This window comes from Brachypodium distachyon, chromosome 3, assembly GCF_000005505.3.
Source record: "Brachypodium distachyon strain Bd21 chromosome 3, Brachypodium_distachyon_v3.0, whole genome shotgun sequence".
Lineage (NCBI taxonomy): Eukaryota > Viridiplantae > Streptophyta > Magnoliopsida > Poales > Poaceae > Brachypodium > Brachypodium distachyon.
The window spans coordinates 55,750,950-55,765,149 of record NC_016133.3 but is presented as its reverse complement, the minus strand read 5'-3'; the positions used below and the strand labels follow the sequence as shown (position 1 = coordinate 55,765,149).

The 14,200-nt window shown below is 46.2% G+C and overlaps 1 protein-coding gene and 1 non-coding gene across 2 annotated transcripts; one reads left to right on the top strand and one right to left on the bottom strand.

The window, feature by feature from the left end:
• The first annotated feature begins 894 nt into the window (after positions 1-894).
• TRNAC-GCA lies at positions 895-965 on the top strand. Its single transcript has one exon. It is a non-coding gene; the product is annotated as a tRNA-Cys (tRNA).
• An 893-nt stretch (positions 966-1,858) lies between these two features.
• Positions 1,859-4,143, bottom strand: LOC100827693 (cytochrome P450 714C2). The gene is made up of 2 exons (XM_003572923.3): positions 3,513-4,143; positions 1,859-3,398 (listed from the first exon to the last, which is right to left on the bottom strand). The coding sequence occupies exons 1-2, from the start codon at positions 4,050-4,052 to the stop codon at positions 2,253-2,255; spliced, it is 1,686 nt and encodes a 561-aa protein (XP_003572971.2). The 5' UTR covers positions 4,053-4,143; the 3' UTR covers positions 1,859-2,252.
• Positions 4,144-14,200: the final 10,057 nt, after the last annotated feature.

The following is a 14,200-nucleotide window of genomic DNA, read 5'->3' as shown; positions in this document are numbered from 1 at the left end:
TGGGAGAAAAAAATTACAAGAAGAAGAAGAAGGTGTTGTTGTATCTAGGAATATAGTAGTAATCGTCCTGATAAGATTGGGTTGTTCGTGCCATGCCTGCGCCGCGTAATCAATCAAAGTGATTCTCTCGAGGGGGTAATTTTGTTGGATCACATCTGCTTGCGCAAGTTTGAGTCACTGAGGACGATAGATAGACACAACACCTACATTCTCTTGTATCATTGTACCTATCTATCACCTCGTGATCTAGCTTCGCCCAGTGAATTTTATTTTCATACGATAGTGGCAGAGACGACAAAGCAAAAGAAGGAATTCACGCTAGAGTGGTTGGGTTGCAAGGCAGAGCTGCCAGCGGCATGAGAGTAACACACCCTGACGCAATCGGTGGAAAGGAGTTGAGTAAATTTCACCCAAAAAACCATTTTTTGGGGATAGGGTTTTGAAGAGTCACATTTGATGTTATTTTTCTCACAGAACTGTAGTTTTTGTGTCGGTTTTATGGGTGAACCCAAATCTCTCGATTTATGTGTTTGATAGCTATTCTGACACACACACACGGGCCCATATGTGAGTGTACATGTGGCGAAATGTCTGATACACTCGCCACGTAACAGGGAGCTAGAAGATGCCAAAGTAGAGGTAGGTGAGAGTTGTCATACATGTTGAAGAACGCGGCTGGGACTCTGTTTCGAGCAGCCAGGGGTCGTTGGCGATGATGAGTTCCCGGACACCCTTAATGTGGATCCTAAGTGCGAGCGGTCAAGGATCTCTCTAGGTGGACGGAGCAGAAGTGGCCTGGGTGAGCGGTGAGGGTGGAGGTGACAACAAAGGCGATGCGAATTAGAAGGTGGTCTTAATTATGATTAATGGATACCATCTTATTTAGCAAGTAGGGGGTCCATAGCTCAGTGGTAGAGCATTTGACTGCAGATCAAGAGGTCTCTGGTTTGAACCCGGTGGGCCCTATCTAGATTGTTGTTTTTGCTTGTTATTTTCTACTCATTTATTATCTTCCTTCTTTTAAAAAAAAAGATGTGTTGCTCCAATTTCCGACATCTCAACCAACCTTTATTGACAGAGAATTATTTAATGAAATTGCTATACGGTGAGTGCCATTGACTTCGAAGGCAGAAGGGTCGTATACGTCAATGGCAGCGACAGCTTTGCTGGAAAAAGCAACTCCGTCAGAGCGGTTAGAGCGGTTAGGTTGCAAGGTGGATCTGTCAGCGGCGTGGGAGCAACACAAACATAAAAAAGTCGAGGGAAAGGAATTGAGTACTTTTTTTTTTCAAAAGAGAACATTTTTTTTGTGGCTATAGTTTTAAAAGGTAATTGTGGGTGCTAAACTTCTCAGGAAACCATGGTTGTTTGGTCCATTGAATGTATATGACGGCCATCTCAGCACCTGAGGGCCACATGTAAGTGTATAAGTGGCAAAAATTGTCCAGTTCACTCGCCATATGATCTTTCTCGGGTTCAGTTTGGCATTGCTGAACTGTGCTACACGGAACTTTATTTATAATCTGATGTCGAAAAATATACACAAAAGTGGGAAAAGTTGGTCAGCCAAACACGAAAATAGTGAAAAGCGGGTGAGAAAAACGGGATTGTGAGAATCCCCACCGCAATGCCAAACATAGCCTCAAGCCGGGGAAGAAAAATATAACCCTAAAATTTATGTGGTTCACTCAAAAAAATTAGATGTTTGGACGGGGTGTCCTCGGAACCCATGAGGATTTAGATCAAGCATGGACTCCAATGGCGACGAGGCTCGTTCGCCGATTGGAAGATGGGAAAACAAAAACGACAAAAGATAGAAGGGAGGAAAAAACAATACTGCGGTAAAAGAAAACCGTTACTTTAATTAAGTTACAGGGTCATCACATAGCTAAGTGATCAAAAAGAAAAGTTAGGGAGAATTTAAACGAACCCCAAGTTTACATCCCCGCACGATCGATGATACCAGGTCAGTTGCACGCGCATGCTGCCATGCGTATCCATCTTCGTAGCCACGCCACGTATACCCTGCAGCTGCGTGCTGCTCGTTGGGTCGCTGACTCGGTCAACCCAGTCCACCCACGATCAGTCCAGCAACCTCCACGTAATCAATCAATCACATGCAAACAACCGCATGCAGTGCCACTCATCACACTACTTGCTTGAATCATCTCATCTGTATCAATCAAATTACTAATCTAGCAGTATGCGCAAATGCGCAATCATTCATGCTATATATAGGGATAGGATAGTGCTTAATCCGTGGATGTGTTGTTGTTGGATGCAGCAGCGGCAGGCAGCGGCGTGAGGAGGAGCTGGATGCCGTTGGCAGGCCGGAGCGAGAGCATGACTCTAGGCTGATGCCTGTACTCAGGCGCCACGGAAAGCTCAAACCGCCGCAGCACCATGGCGAGCACGACCCTGTACTCCATCCCCGTGAGGTTCCTTCCCACGCACACCCTTCCCCCGAACCCGAACGGCAGGTACCCCATCCTGTCCCCGCACCCCCCTCCCGCCGCCCACCGCTCCGGCCGGAACTCGCTCGCGTCGGTGCCCCACAGCGCCTCGTCCCGGTGCATCGCCACCACGTCCACCCACATGTTGGTCCCCCTCGGGATGATCACAGTCTTCTTCTCCGTATCCGGCGACGAAAGAGTTATGTCGTGGAGGGCCTGGCGCTGCACGTTGGGGGACGGCGGGTAGAGCCGGAGCACCTCGTTGAGCACCCACCCCATCTTGGTCAGCTTCCCGAGCTTGGCCGCCTCGAGCTGGGTACCTTCGTTGGTGGGGATGAACTCGAGGATTTCTTGGCGGAGCGCGTCCTGCCAGTGCGGGTGGGCGGCGAGCATGAGCAGCGTCCAGGACACGGCCAGCGCCGTGGTCTCGTGGCCGCCGAAGAAGAAGGTCTTGCACTCGTCCACCAGCTCCCGCCCCGTCATCGTCCTCTGATCCTGCTGCTGCTTGCCGTTCCCGTTATTCCCGGCCAGCAGCAGCAGCGACAGAAGGTCTTTCCTTTTCTTCGAGGCTGTGTCATGGCTTTGGCTATGGCGGCGGCGGTGGATGATGTGGAGTAGCAAAGCGTCGATCTCGCGCCCGAGCTTCCAGGCCTCGAAGGTCTTGCGGAGGTGGAGCAGCCTGGCGAACGGGACCCCGACAAGGCGGTTCGACTTGAACAGCATGGTCTGCATGGCCTGGAGCTTCTCGAACACCCGCGCGCCGACGTCGTTGGAGTCGGAGTCCGTGGTGGAGATGCCGAAGCTGGCCTTGGCGATGATCTCCGCCGCGTTCCTCACCACGCCCCTCTCCACGTCCACCACCGCCGAAGAAGCCGAGTTCGCCGCCAAAGCGGTCCACTCCGACAGCATCTTCTCCGTCGCCTCCTCCATCAAACCCACCATGTCCTGCACCCCCACATAAATTAAACATAGACACACAAATGTTAGTACGATGTTAGCATATGCATGCAGAAGCAGAGTAGGCGGCAGCACGCCATCGGCACGAAATTTAAAGCGTACGTTGAGGTTGGTGGAGGAGAAGGCGGGGGCGATGACGTGGCGATGGCGGGCCCAGAGGTCGCCCTCGGCCATGACGAGCCCGCGCCCGAACATCGGCATCCGGTCGCGCCGGAACACGTCGGGTTTTCCCCAAAGCTTGCCCGGGGCACCGCCGGCCACCGACCTCAGGAACGCCGGGTCGGAGACGTACACGAAGGGCTCCGTGCCCAGCCAGTACACGAACACCTTCCCGAAGCTGCCGCGCCAGCGCGCGAAGTACGGGAACACGCCCCCGTGGATGTCGGCGCTGCCGATTGATACGGAAGCAGAGGAGGGGGGCATGGCGGCCATGGTGGCGGTGATCTCCGGCAGGTTGCCGAGCGGGAACGACGGGGCCGGGCCGCGGAAGCCGGCCAGGCGGAGGCGGCGCCGCTTCAGCGCTGGCGAGAACCAGCAGTCGTGCAGGAGGAACAACAGAAGCAGGGTGGCGGCGAGCGGGAGAAGCAGGGCTCCGGACGCCATGGCGCCGTGAGCTGAAGCTTTTACCAGCTGCTCCTCCATTGAGCTGCCACGTGTGCTAGCTAGTGCTGGAGACTTGAGGAGGGGGGGAGAGAAAGGTGGCGATGAAAATTTATTGAAGCGAAAAATGTCGTTGTGGATGCACGGAGCGATGAGCGAGATGGTGGCCGGGGAGTGGCGTTTATATAGACGCTAGCTGGCCCGTGGCCGGAGCTAGCCATGGGAGTTGGTGGTTTGACCGGGCCGGCTAGCCAAGAGGAATGGTCGGAGCGAGACACGTAAACACGGGATGGAGCGCTAGCCAGAAGCCACAAAGCAAGCGAGGCTCCCCGAGTGGAAGCAACAGGTGCGTGCTCGCTAGCTCTTCTCTCTTAATTTCTCCTTGTTCCGTCTTAATTCGTCGTCGTCTTTTCTCTCTCGCGCGCGCCCGCGCATGATGGTGATTATTATTCCTGGTCAAACGCCGGAGTATATACGTACGTGACGTTCATCGTCGCCTGCTTGCGGCCAAATATATTTTCAGACTGCGAGTATGTGCTCCGTCGATCGGGACAGATCCACAGGCTTTTCTCTGCTACCTTAATTAGAACAGAATATATAGACCCTTCATTCGGAATATATAGTTGGCTGGTGTGGAAACGACAATATTTCAGTTCCACAAGAATACAAGATCCTTTACAAAACACCTCCTCCCGTGTTTCGAGATACTCGATCGCTGCCTGGCTGCACTTCTCGATCAGTTTTGTCTCGGTTATACAATTCAGCATGTAAGCTAGTACCACTATCTCTGTTTCTAGTCAATTTTTCAAATTTGACCAGATTTATAGAAAAAAAATATACTAACATATACACTATCGAATAAGAATACTGTGTAGATATATATCATGATGAATTTAATAAAACTAATTTAGAGTTGTAGATTTTGGTATATTTTTTTATAAACTGACTTAGGACAAGGTAAAAAACATCTTACTTCCTCCGTCCAACAAAGTATGTCTCAACTTTGACCAAATTTGAATGCATCTATACACTGATTAATGTCTAAATGCATCCAATTTTGACAAATTTGAGGCATCTTTTGTTGGACGGAGGAAGTATAATATTTACCTTCTCAAGAAGTAGCTCATTTGCACGGTTTTCAAAGCTCATTTGCAGAAAAGGATCGATTCGTCGCAGCGACTACTTTTCATCCGAAAAACTAGAAACACACATGCGACAAATGCGTGATTTTTTTTAATGCGTACAAAGTGTGTCAAAAAAAAATCCTAAAACTTATGATGATCCTACAAACAAAAATCAAATCAAGTTTAAAACCGGCATGTTACTCGTATGGTGTACTTACAATGCACACTGCTGTTTGTGGTAAACGCGGCGCCGTCCAGGGCACGCATGCACGTAGTGTCGTCTGTATGCATTGGGCCACAAATCAAGTTTAAGAACGGCAGTGCTGCCAGCGTTACTAGTTGCCATTTTTGGTTAGTTTCGTGACCTTCGATCTGCTCAGTGCTCACTTTTACGTCGGAAACTGTCAGCACATCACATCGTCATGCATGGATTGTAACTAACATGTGTCTATCTTGCATGGTAAAGAAACGTTGGATATACATAGCTAGCAGTGCTCTATCTTTCTTTTTAGTTCCAAGTGCTTTCAACTCACCTTTTTTATGCTTTGCATAATTGTAAAAAGTGTTGGCTCGTCACATCGATCTATATATCGAGATGCGACGGGTTATTAATTGTAACTGTACGGCCGGGATATTCGAACAATCACGTAGATGCCGAGAAAACCAAAAGTATTTGGAACAATCCAAAGTCGAGGAAAAACAACACGTTTGGAAAGAACTGCCTAGATAATTGTATATTGCACTAGAAGAGGTTTTTAATTAATAGCTACGAGTATTTGATTCACATGATCCAGAAACATATAAACATGAAAAATGCTCCCATACATGATTGCAATATCATATCCTGTGCTGTTGATTCCCCTACATGATTGGAAACGGAAAGTATAATAATTGACACCAAAATATGACTCGTTACACACCATAAAAAAACATTTATAGGAACTCAACAAACGTAGAATGTCTTACAAAATGCTAGAGCCATTGATTATTATTTTTTGTCTCTGAAACAGAAGAATTGAATACACTCTCAAGGCATCTTTCAAATAATGGAACCAATTTTCCAAGATAAAATTCTACAAAATTTCTTTGGCACCACCAAATCGTGTTTGGAAATCAGACATCTCGTCGAATTGATTGCGGTGCCGGCCCGCGTACTACGTAGTGTCGTGTGTGTGCGTTGGGCCAAAAATTAAGTTAAGAACGACAGTGCTGCCAGCGTTACTAGTTGCTATTTTTAGTTTGCTCGGTGAGCTTATGCTTGCACACGTTTATGGCAAAGACTGTCGGCGCATCAAATCAATGCATGGCTAACATGTGTGTGCTTTATAGTCGTATTATTGAGTAAATATCATGGAATCCTTGTTTCTGAAACTTTGTTATCAGAAAACTACAATTTTTAAAATATATCACATAAAACTACTTTTGTTATAATCGGTTCTGAGAAACCCAGAATTTGCAATCAACAAGATTGATAACGGATCCGTCATACATATGCTAGCCTCTTGGCCTCAAATTAATTAACATGGCTCTTTAACTGTCCGATCCATATTTTGGGTCCAACCATCTGTTCGGACATGGTTCGAGCTAGACGTTTTTTGGGTCTATTTGGACAAATTTGAGTGAGAGTATTTAGAAACGGGGATAGCAGAACTGAGTCGTATTGTTGTGAAAAAATAAATAAAAATGGAAAAGTAGAACTGAGACGAGCACACGAGATCAGCTGGAGGAAGTGCCTGCGAATGGGCCAGGTCGCTAGCTCGGCTGGATAGCAACAACGGAGTACTACTAGAAGAGCTACTGGGGAGGAGAAGAAAGGCGTATGTAGGGTCAACGACGCGACGTGGTGGCTGGTCGCCGGTACCGACCAGGACCGGCCCTGCGGACGTATACACGCGTGCCGTTGATCGAGCCTGGCCGGTCGCTGTCGGAGAAGGAGACGGAATCCTAACGGCACAAGCGCGCGAGCACCTGATGAACGAATCGCGGCGCACGTGGCCGATCGACTCTCCCGCGCGCGCGGCTTAGCTCGTGTACGGACTACGTGCCACCGCCACCGTGACCATGACTTGGCCGGAGCCGGATCGAGCCAGCCAGCCGTTCTTCTTCTTCATCTGGGCACCAAATCTTTTCCTTCGTTTTGGTCAGCGTCCGGCGCCGCACCTGAAATCGCCGGCTCCACCCGGCCTCTTTCAACAACGCCGTCCAAGCCCAGTCCAGCATAATAATTTTTTGAAATGAGGGCCCAGTCATGGATGGGTACGGTGGTGCTAAATAAGCTCTTTGGTGGTTTTTTGAGGAAAAAAAAAAAGCTCTTTGGTGGTGGTGCGTTTTGATCCCGGCCTGGCTACACTGAGCCTGGTATTTTAAAAATAACTAAAAAATGTATTTGTATTTATAAAAAATCCAGACGTAAATATAGATGTATATTGTGTATTTGTAGCATCATTGTGTTGAGAAATACTTTGATTTGTTATCTGCACAAAAATGAAAAAAAATGTGGATCTATAATAGCAAACGGTACATCTATTTAATTAATATCCATGTATTTCTCTTTTTTTTGTAGTTCACAATAACAATGTTTTGTACCTGGTAATTGAATTGTACAGCCACGTAACATATATCAATATGTGCATTTGATTTTTTAGGATTTTTTTTAGAGTATAAAGTGTGATTTACTATTATAATTTTAATAAGAAGGGATCATAGCCAGGAATCCAGGGTAAAAAACGGGAGTGTTTATTTCTCAGTCGCCAACAATAGTAGCTAGCCATCTAATGAAGATTTGCTTATCCATCAAACCTACATTAATCTTACACGAATCTCAATGATTGAATCAAAAAATTGTTATCATAAAATTGTTATTTCTCAATCGTCTGAGAAATAGCAAAACAAAAAAAATAAGTGTTTGGTTCGCTTTCCCTCCGTAGATAAAATTGGATGCTTTAGCATGCATGCCACCCAAAAAACATGTATATTTGAGCTACATAGGCGTTGAGCCATAACTTTTGACCGTGAGCACTGGCGTGAGACTTGATCGGTCGAGGGCCGGCATGTAACTCGCATGCCTCACTGTAGCCCTGTAGGGCACCGTCCAATTGTTCAAGACCAGCTCCAGCTCCAGCTGATGTATGTATGTATGTTTGGAAACAGTGGCCCGCCATTGAAAATCCTGCACGGAGCCGCTAGAGTGTCAAACTGTCAAGGCCGCATGCATCGTGCATGACAAGGACTGATGTGAAATCAACTCCGATATGATTCAGCCGCAATGGCATATGTGTTTTTTCTTTCCTTTTTTTGACACGCCGCAAATGCAAGTCGCTGCCTATGCATACACACTATTGACTGTTTGACTGACGTCCATGCGTGATCATCAGTGTGCGGCCGATTTTCTGAGCTTACCTTGTATGTATTCGCGAAAAAAGTACAAGTGAATTGTAAAATAGGTAAATTAATTCGAGATAATTAAGTAAACATAATCTATTATTATATATTAAATTGGAGTTGCCGGTGATTGCGGCGGGCGCCGTACATTAACTTCATTAAATTTACATGAATATGTCACCGCGCCCCCTCCTGTACGTCCCAATGCGAACCCCATTCACTTCGTGTAAAAAAAAACCTCTCTCTTGTCTTCCTGACCAGCGCTCGCCGCCTCCTCCGACCGCTGCTTCTCCTCCCTATGCCGCAAGCCTCGCGTATCGTTCTGCATGCCGCAGCCGCCCTCCTCCTCTGCGAGCGTCGTCTCCACCGGCAAAGATCTATTGACGGCTCGTCGCCACCGCGCTCCTCCCCTGCGCACGACGTCATGGAGACTGGATCCGCCGCCGTCGCCATGGATAATAAACGGTCTGAGAGAGAGTCGATGAGCCAGTCCATCGGGGAAGATGAGGTGGACGAGCCGTGGAGATGAGAGAGAGGCGACGTGTCTCTAAAATCGCTCACACACGTGAAAGTCAACCATGGCCGCCGAGACGGCAACAACAGAAGAGGCGCCGCATGAAGCGGCGGCGGCCCTCGCGAGCTCGCTGCAGCCGCACATGGCCTTGGCCTTCTTTGCGTTGGCCTTGGCCTTTCATGACCATGCCCCATTCCCTCTTCACCGACCATGGCGTGCCCCAGTTGCCCTGTCTCTAGAGGCGAAACACCGCAGCTAACGAGGCGCAGTCCGGCGAGATCCAGGCAGAGACAAGGAGATGTGGGGTCAGTGAGGACAGAACGATCCACGGCCTTATGCTTCACCTCTCGTGAGTTCCTCGTTCAGATTCATTCCTTGATTCAACAAATCAATGAACTCAGCCTCTATTAGGACATAGGTCGATGGAGATTTTTTTTTCTATTTTTTGAGATTTTGTTTTGGTTGTTTGTTCTTTCCAGATATTTGTTCTTGCATTTTTCTATGACAGATCTTGTTACTTTCCATTCATGGTTCAGATTTTTCTTCCAAATGTTCATGTTTCTGATCTTGTTTCATTTAGTTCTTGCAATTAGTTCATGGTCAGGGAAGACAAAGAGGAAAGGGAGATTACAATTAGAATATAATAAAACCATAAGAGCAGGAATAGTAGGAAGAGATTTGGCCAATCTGAGTCAGCCCAACCTGATTCGATTTTCCAATCAATAAGTATCTTTTGCATCTATTGTATGAGGCCACCTTGTGTATTTATATACATGTACTCACATCTTTCAGATTTTTAGTGTGTTAGATTTATATGTTTTGGACCAAGAAGATTAGAATCCTTAGATAGTGTATACAAGTGACGATCATCTTGTGTTTATGCCGTGGCAGCGCATGGGCATTTCCACTAATAGTTATAATCACACGAATCAACAAAAGCTAGTTGGCGAAAAAAGAGAGCTGAAGAGGCATTTACCGTATATGTTTTCGACTTCTGTATCTTTCTTGTGAAGAGTATCTCTTAATTAAGAGAAATTATTTTTTCTTTTTATTTCTCTGTCTTTCACATCAGTGATCACCCACGTAGCATTACTAAGAGAACACTAACATCATTTTTATTGTACAACACCCCAATGCAGTATGTATGTTGTGCACGTATTGTCAACCTAGCTAGCTACATACATTGACCAATCCTGTACACCGGCCGATAGGAAAAAAAGCGTATACCGTGGCGCGCGACGAGCGTGTAAAATTTTCGTCGTCTCGCGGGTCCTCGTCTATATCATCAATCGATCTTATTGAGCTGCAAAATGAACAGTACGGAAGTTGAAATACGTATACGCGCGTGCGCGCACCTCTCGTGCGATGGATACGTGAATCGGCTAACTCTCGGTCGCCCTACGACTACTACGAGGACTTGACGGTCGATCGGTACATATCCATCGCCGTCGAATTAGTTAAAGTGCTTGTTTATATTGACAATAATGCAAAATTGCAAATGATTTGGATTTTTTTTCTCACTTCCACCTTTCTTCTCTCCCTCCTGCAAGCTTGTACATAATTGTTTCAATACCTAATCAAATGTACTGGAGCTGCGAGCTTGTACGGGGTTAATTAGAGCGAGGGAAGGCATACATAGATGAGTTGACTTGTAGCTGGCCCGTAAAAGGTGAAGATATATAGACTTCTGAAGGCAAGAGAGAGGTAAACTGTGTGCGTTGTGTTGTCAACTTGCTGTCCAAGTCGACTCTTTTCCCTTTGAGTTTATCTGTCGGTTTTGCTTGGTCTCAGTCGACTGAGATTGTGTTTTCCTCGATCGACGCCATCTCGACTGTACGATCATTTTTGAGATTGTGTTTTTCTCAGTCGATGGCTTCTCGACCGTATGATCATTACTTTGGACGCACAGGATCGGTTGAATGAGAATTTGTGTTTTTCGGTCGACTGGCCCGTAAGCGGACCCTTTATCTATTGGGTGCGTTGTAGTCTGTACTAGGTGAAACTTGTTTCATTTCTTTTACTAATTGAAAAGGTGTACTGCCAGGTTCGGCAAAAGATATATAGACTTCATATTGATATTGATGACGTTTTCTTGCACTTTTAAGCACCAGGGTGACACGGAAGACGGAGCTGGATTGAATAAATTGAAGTGAAGCATATATAGAGATGGTTAACTTTGGCCGTGTGCATCGAGGCCGGCTGGAGGATACCCTCACTCTCGGAAATAAAGATGCATGTGGTTACTCGAGTTAGCGCTCAACTCAGACAGGGAACTAGCCCTGGCTACGGTTGACGGCCAACATTATCAAACCAAAGTGTTTACGCCGTTTTTCCATTCCACACAAACTAAAACGACGTTGAAGTTGGATCACACGTACGGCGATACATACATACATTATATTCGGGCGGGGAGGACATATACACCACCTCCGAACATATACACCTATACCCGAATAGTTGATAGAATATAATTTGAATATGATTGAAAACTGAAAAAAAATATTAAAAATAAATAAATTTATGAAAAATATTAAATCTTAAGATCCATCGTTAGCATGTATCAGGCATATAAGACCCACATCAGCATACAATATCACAAATGCATGAGATCTTATGATTCATGGTGTGCAGACGAAGAATAGTCAAAGAAACAGACAATAAGGCTGCAGTGTGTCGTGGACACTATCATTAAAGCGCAACACTACTCCAAGGATGAAGGAAGGCACGTTCATATGCAACAAAAGAGTGAAGTGGCAGCCAAAAAACCTCATCTTCTTCATGCATGCATGCACTCAAAAGGCTATAAAGAAGGCATAGGACCTATAAAAAAGATGTATCATGACCAAGAAGAAAGAAGAGGTAAATAATGCATGGGAGCATTATTTGAGCCAGCCATATTGCCTATAAAAGAAGCCTCTCGCTGCAACGGAGGACACACAACATCGCTGAGAACACAAGCCTTCAGTAGCAGAGAGAGTGAGCAGCTAGCGAGCAAACTATCTGCTCTCTAGTAGTAGTAGTAGTACCTCTTTTCACTGTAATAAAGCCAATATAATCAAGGCAGTGTAACATAAGGACGGGAAGGTAGTAAGGTAATTACATTATCTTTGTGTAAACCCTTTGAGGGTTCCCGAAAGGGAAAACCGTATGTAAACTATATTGTGGAATGAAGTAGTTTTGCATTTCCCTCGATCTTGTTAGCGTGTTTATACGGGTGGGTGCTTATGCTGGGGATCCTATAGGAGAAACCTCTACTTGTAGTTCTCTGTTAAGCCTCTCGTATGGCGTTTGAATGAGTACCTTGTAACCGTAGAGAAGTGTTCCCTTCGGATGGAACTGCCTGGGAAGACGATAAGAAGTCACCCATATAACCCTGTCTAAGAACACCTAGGAAAATAAACTTAACTACTCCTGAAGCAATATAGTGAAAAATACGGTGAGTACTGAGTAGGATTAATACACCACTGCACAAACCGTTGGTAGCTCTGTTGGCCTCACCAGCCTAAAAGATCCTGTAAAAAAGTAATCATAATATTAAAATATTTAATTTATCATACAACCTAATATTAGCCGAATTTTGGCATATGCATGCCTGCTTCTGCGTCTTGCGTGCATGCGCATGGGTCGGTACGAGTACTAATGCAATATTGTCCCACAGCTGGTGCAGTGAGTGTGAGTCCTCGGCCGATTCCCTGTCGCGCTCGCACGAGTTGCATGCATGCATCTTCTGGAACACTTTGACTAGTACGTACGTTCTCCGGCTTCCTTTTAACTTCCCTCTTATTATTTTCCTGGCCAAGAATTCACAGCCGGGACGCCTAGCTACGTTGATCGATCCATCCATGACTTCTTTTGGTCAGATACGTACCAATATAGCTTGGCATTCGCAAATCAAAACTTTTCTCTCTTCTCTAGCTAGCTAGAGTTGTAGGATTATTATTACTAACATAATGTTCGCACGCATTATCCGTTATGTCTTCCAAAGCTCACATTTTCCACGAGCGGCCAGCGCGGACGTGCTTTATTACGAATATACACTGAGTGCGATTCACAGATTTTCTTTTCTTTTTGAGAAACAGATTTAATTATTTTGATCTTCTGTGAGTTCTTGTGTGCGTGGGAGCGGGAGAAGAGGGTGAGTCGAAAGCACTTCGAACTAAAAAGAAAGAGAGAGCACGCACTACTGCTTACTGCTATTATTATTTTTTTCTTCGCACGCCTACTGCTGTGTACAGTATATTGTGCAAAGTACACACATGTTAGTGACAATCCATGTATGCATCGATGTGATGTGACGTGATGTGCAGACAGTTTTCGACGTAGAAGCAGGGGCGGACTTGCCGGTATGGCATGGTACGGCCGCCGCCACACCTAATTTCTGGCCTAGAAGCCCATTATGGATATACTGTCCTCAGCACAGCCCAGCATCAACTCGATCCACAACCTGCCTTGCGTAACTTCTCAGAAATTCTATTGATAGTGGCCGCCAGCCGTCGGGACGTTCTTGATTCCTGTGGGCCAGTTCTTTTCGGCTTCCTGGAGTGGCTTCTCCGAGTAGCTGCTCTCCCCTAGCTTTTTAGATAAGCCACCACCTAAATTTGATTATGCTACCAAACTAAATTCGTCTAAACCATTTTGGAAAACTAGCTAAATCTGAGACGCGGCTTCTCCAGGAAGTTAGGTGAGGGCAACTTTTAGGAGAAGCGGGTCCTAGAAGCCGAAAAGAACGCACTCTGTGTCTGTTCGACTCCTCGCGAAATTCCATCGATGGTGGGCGCCAGCAGCTAGGACGTTCCGATTCCGCGTCTGCCCCAGAGTCTTCGGTCTTCTGAGGTTCTACCGCGGCGGAGATAGAGAACACCACGGTGGGGCGGCACAGCAGCAACACGCTCAGTCTTCTGCCGCCGACGGGCGCCGCCGAGGGCGGAGGCGCTCAGGGCGATGGGCGAAAAGGACGCAGATTACAGCAGATTTGCCTTCACTAGCTAAGATCGTACTTATGACACTGCTAGTTACTAATTCAGAATTTTTGTATGGTTTTAATGTTTTTCAAATCATTCCTATGTTTTTCTAATTAATATAGATTATAAATTGATGGTAGATCGTACGTGTTAGTTTCATTTATTGAGGTATTTTGGACTCCAGTATCTTACTTTTGGATTTTTCTATAC

What these genes read in the sequence shown, in the direction of transcription:
- LOC100827693 (XM_003572923.3), bottom strand. Translation starts at nt 4,052, where the DNA reads ATGGAGGAGCAGCTGGTAAAAGCTTCAGCTCACGGCGCCATGGCGTCC. An exon ending in TCTCCTCCACCAACCTCAAC is followed by an intron (nt 3,399 to 3,512) that starts GTACGCTTTAAA and finishes GTGGGGGTGCAG; the next exon opens with GACATGGTGGGTTTGATGGA.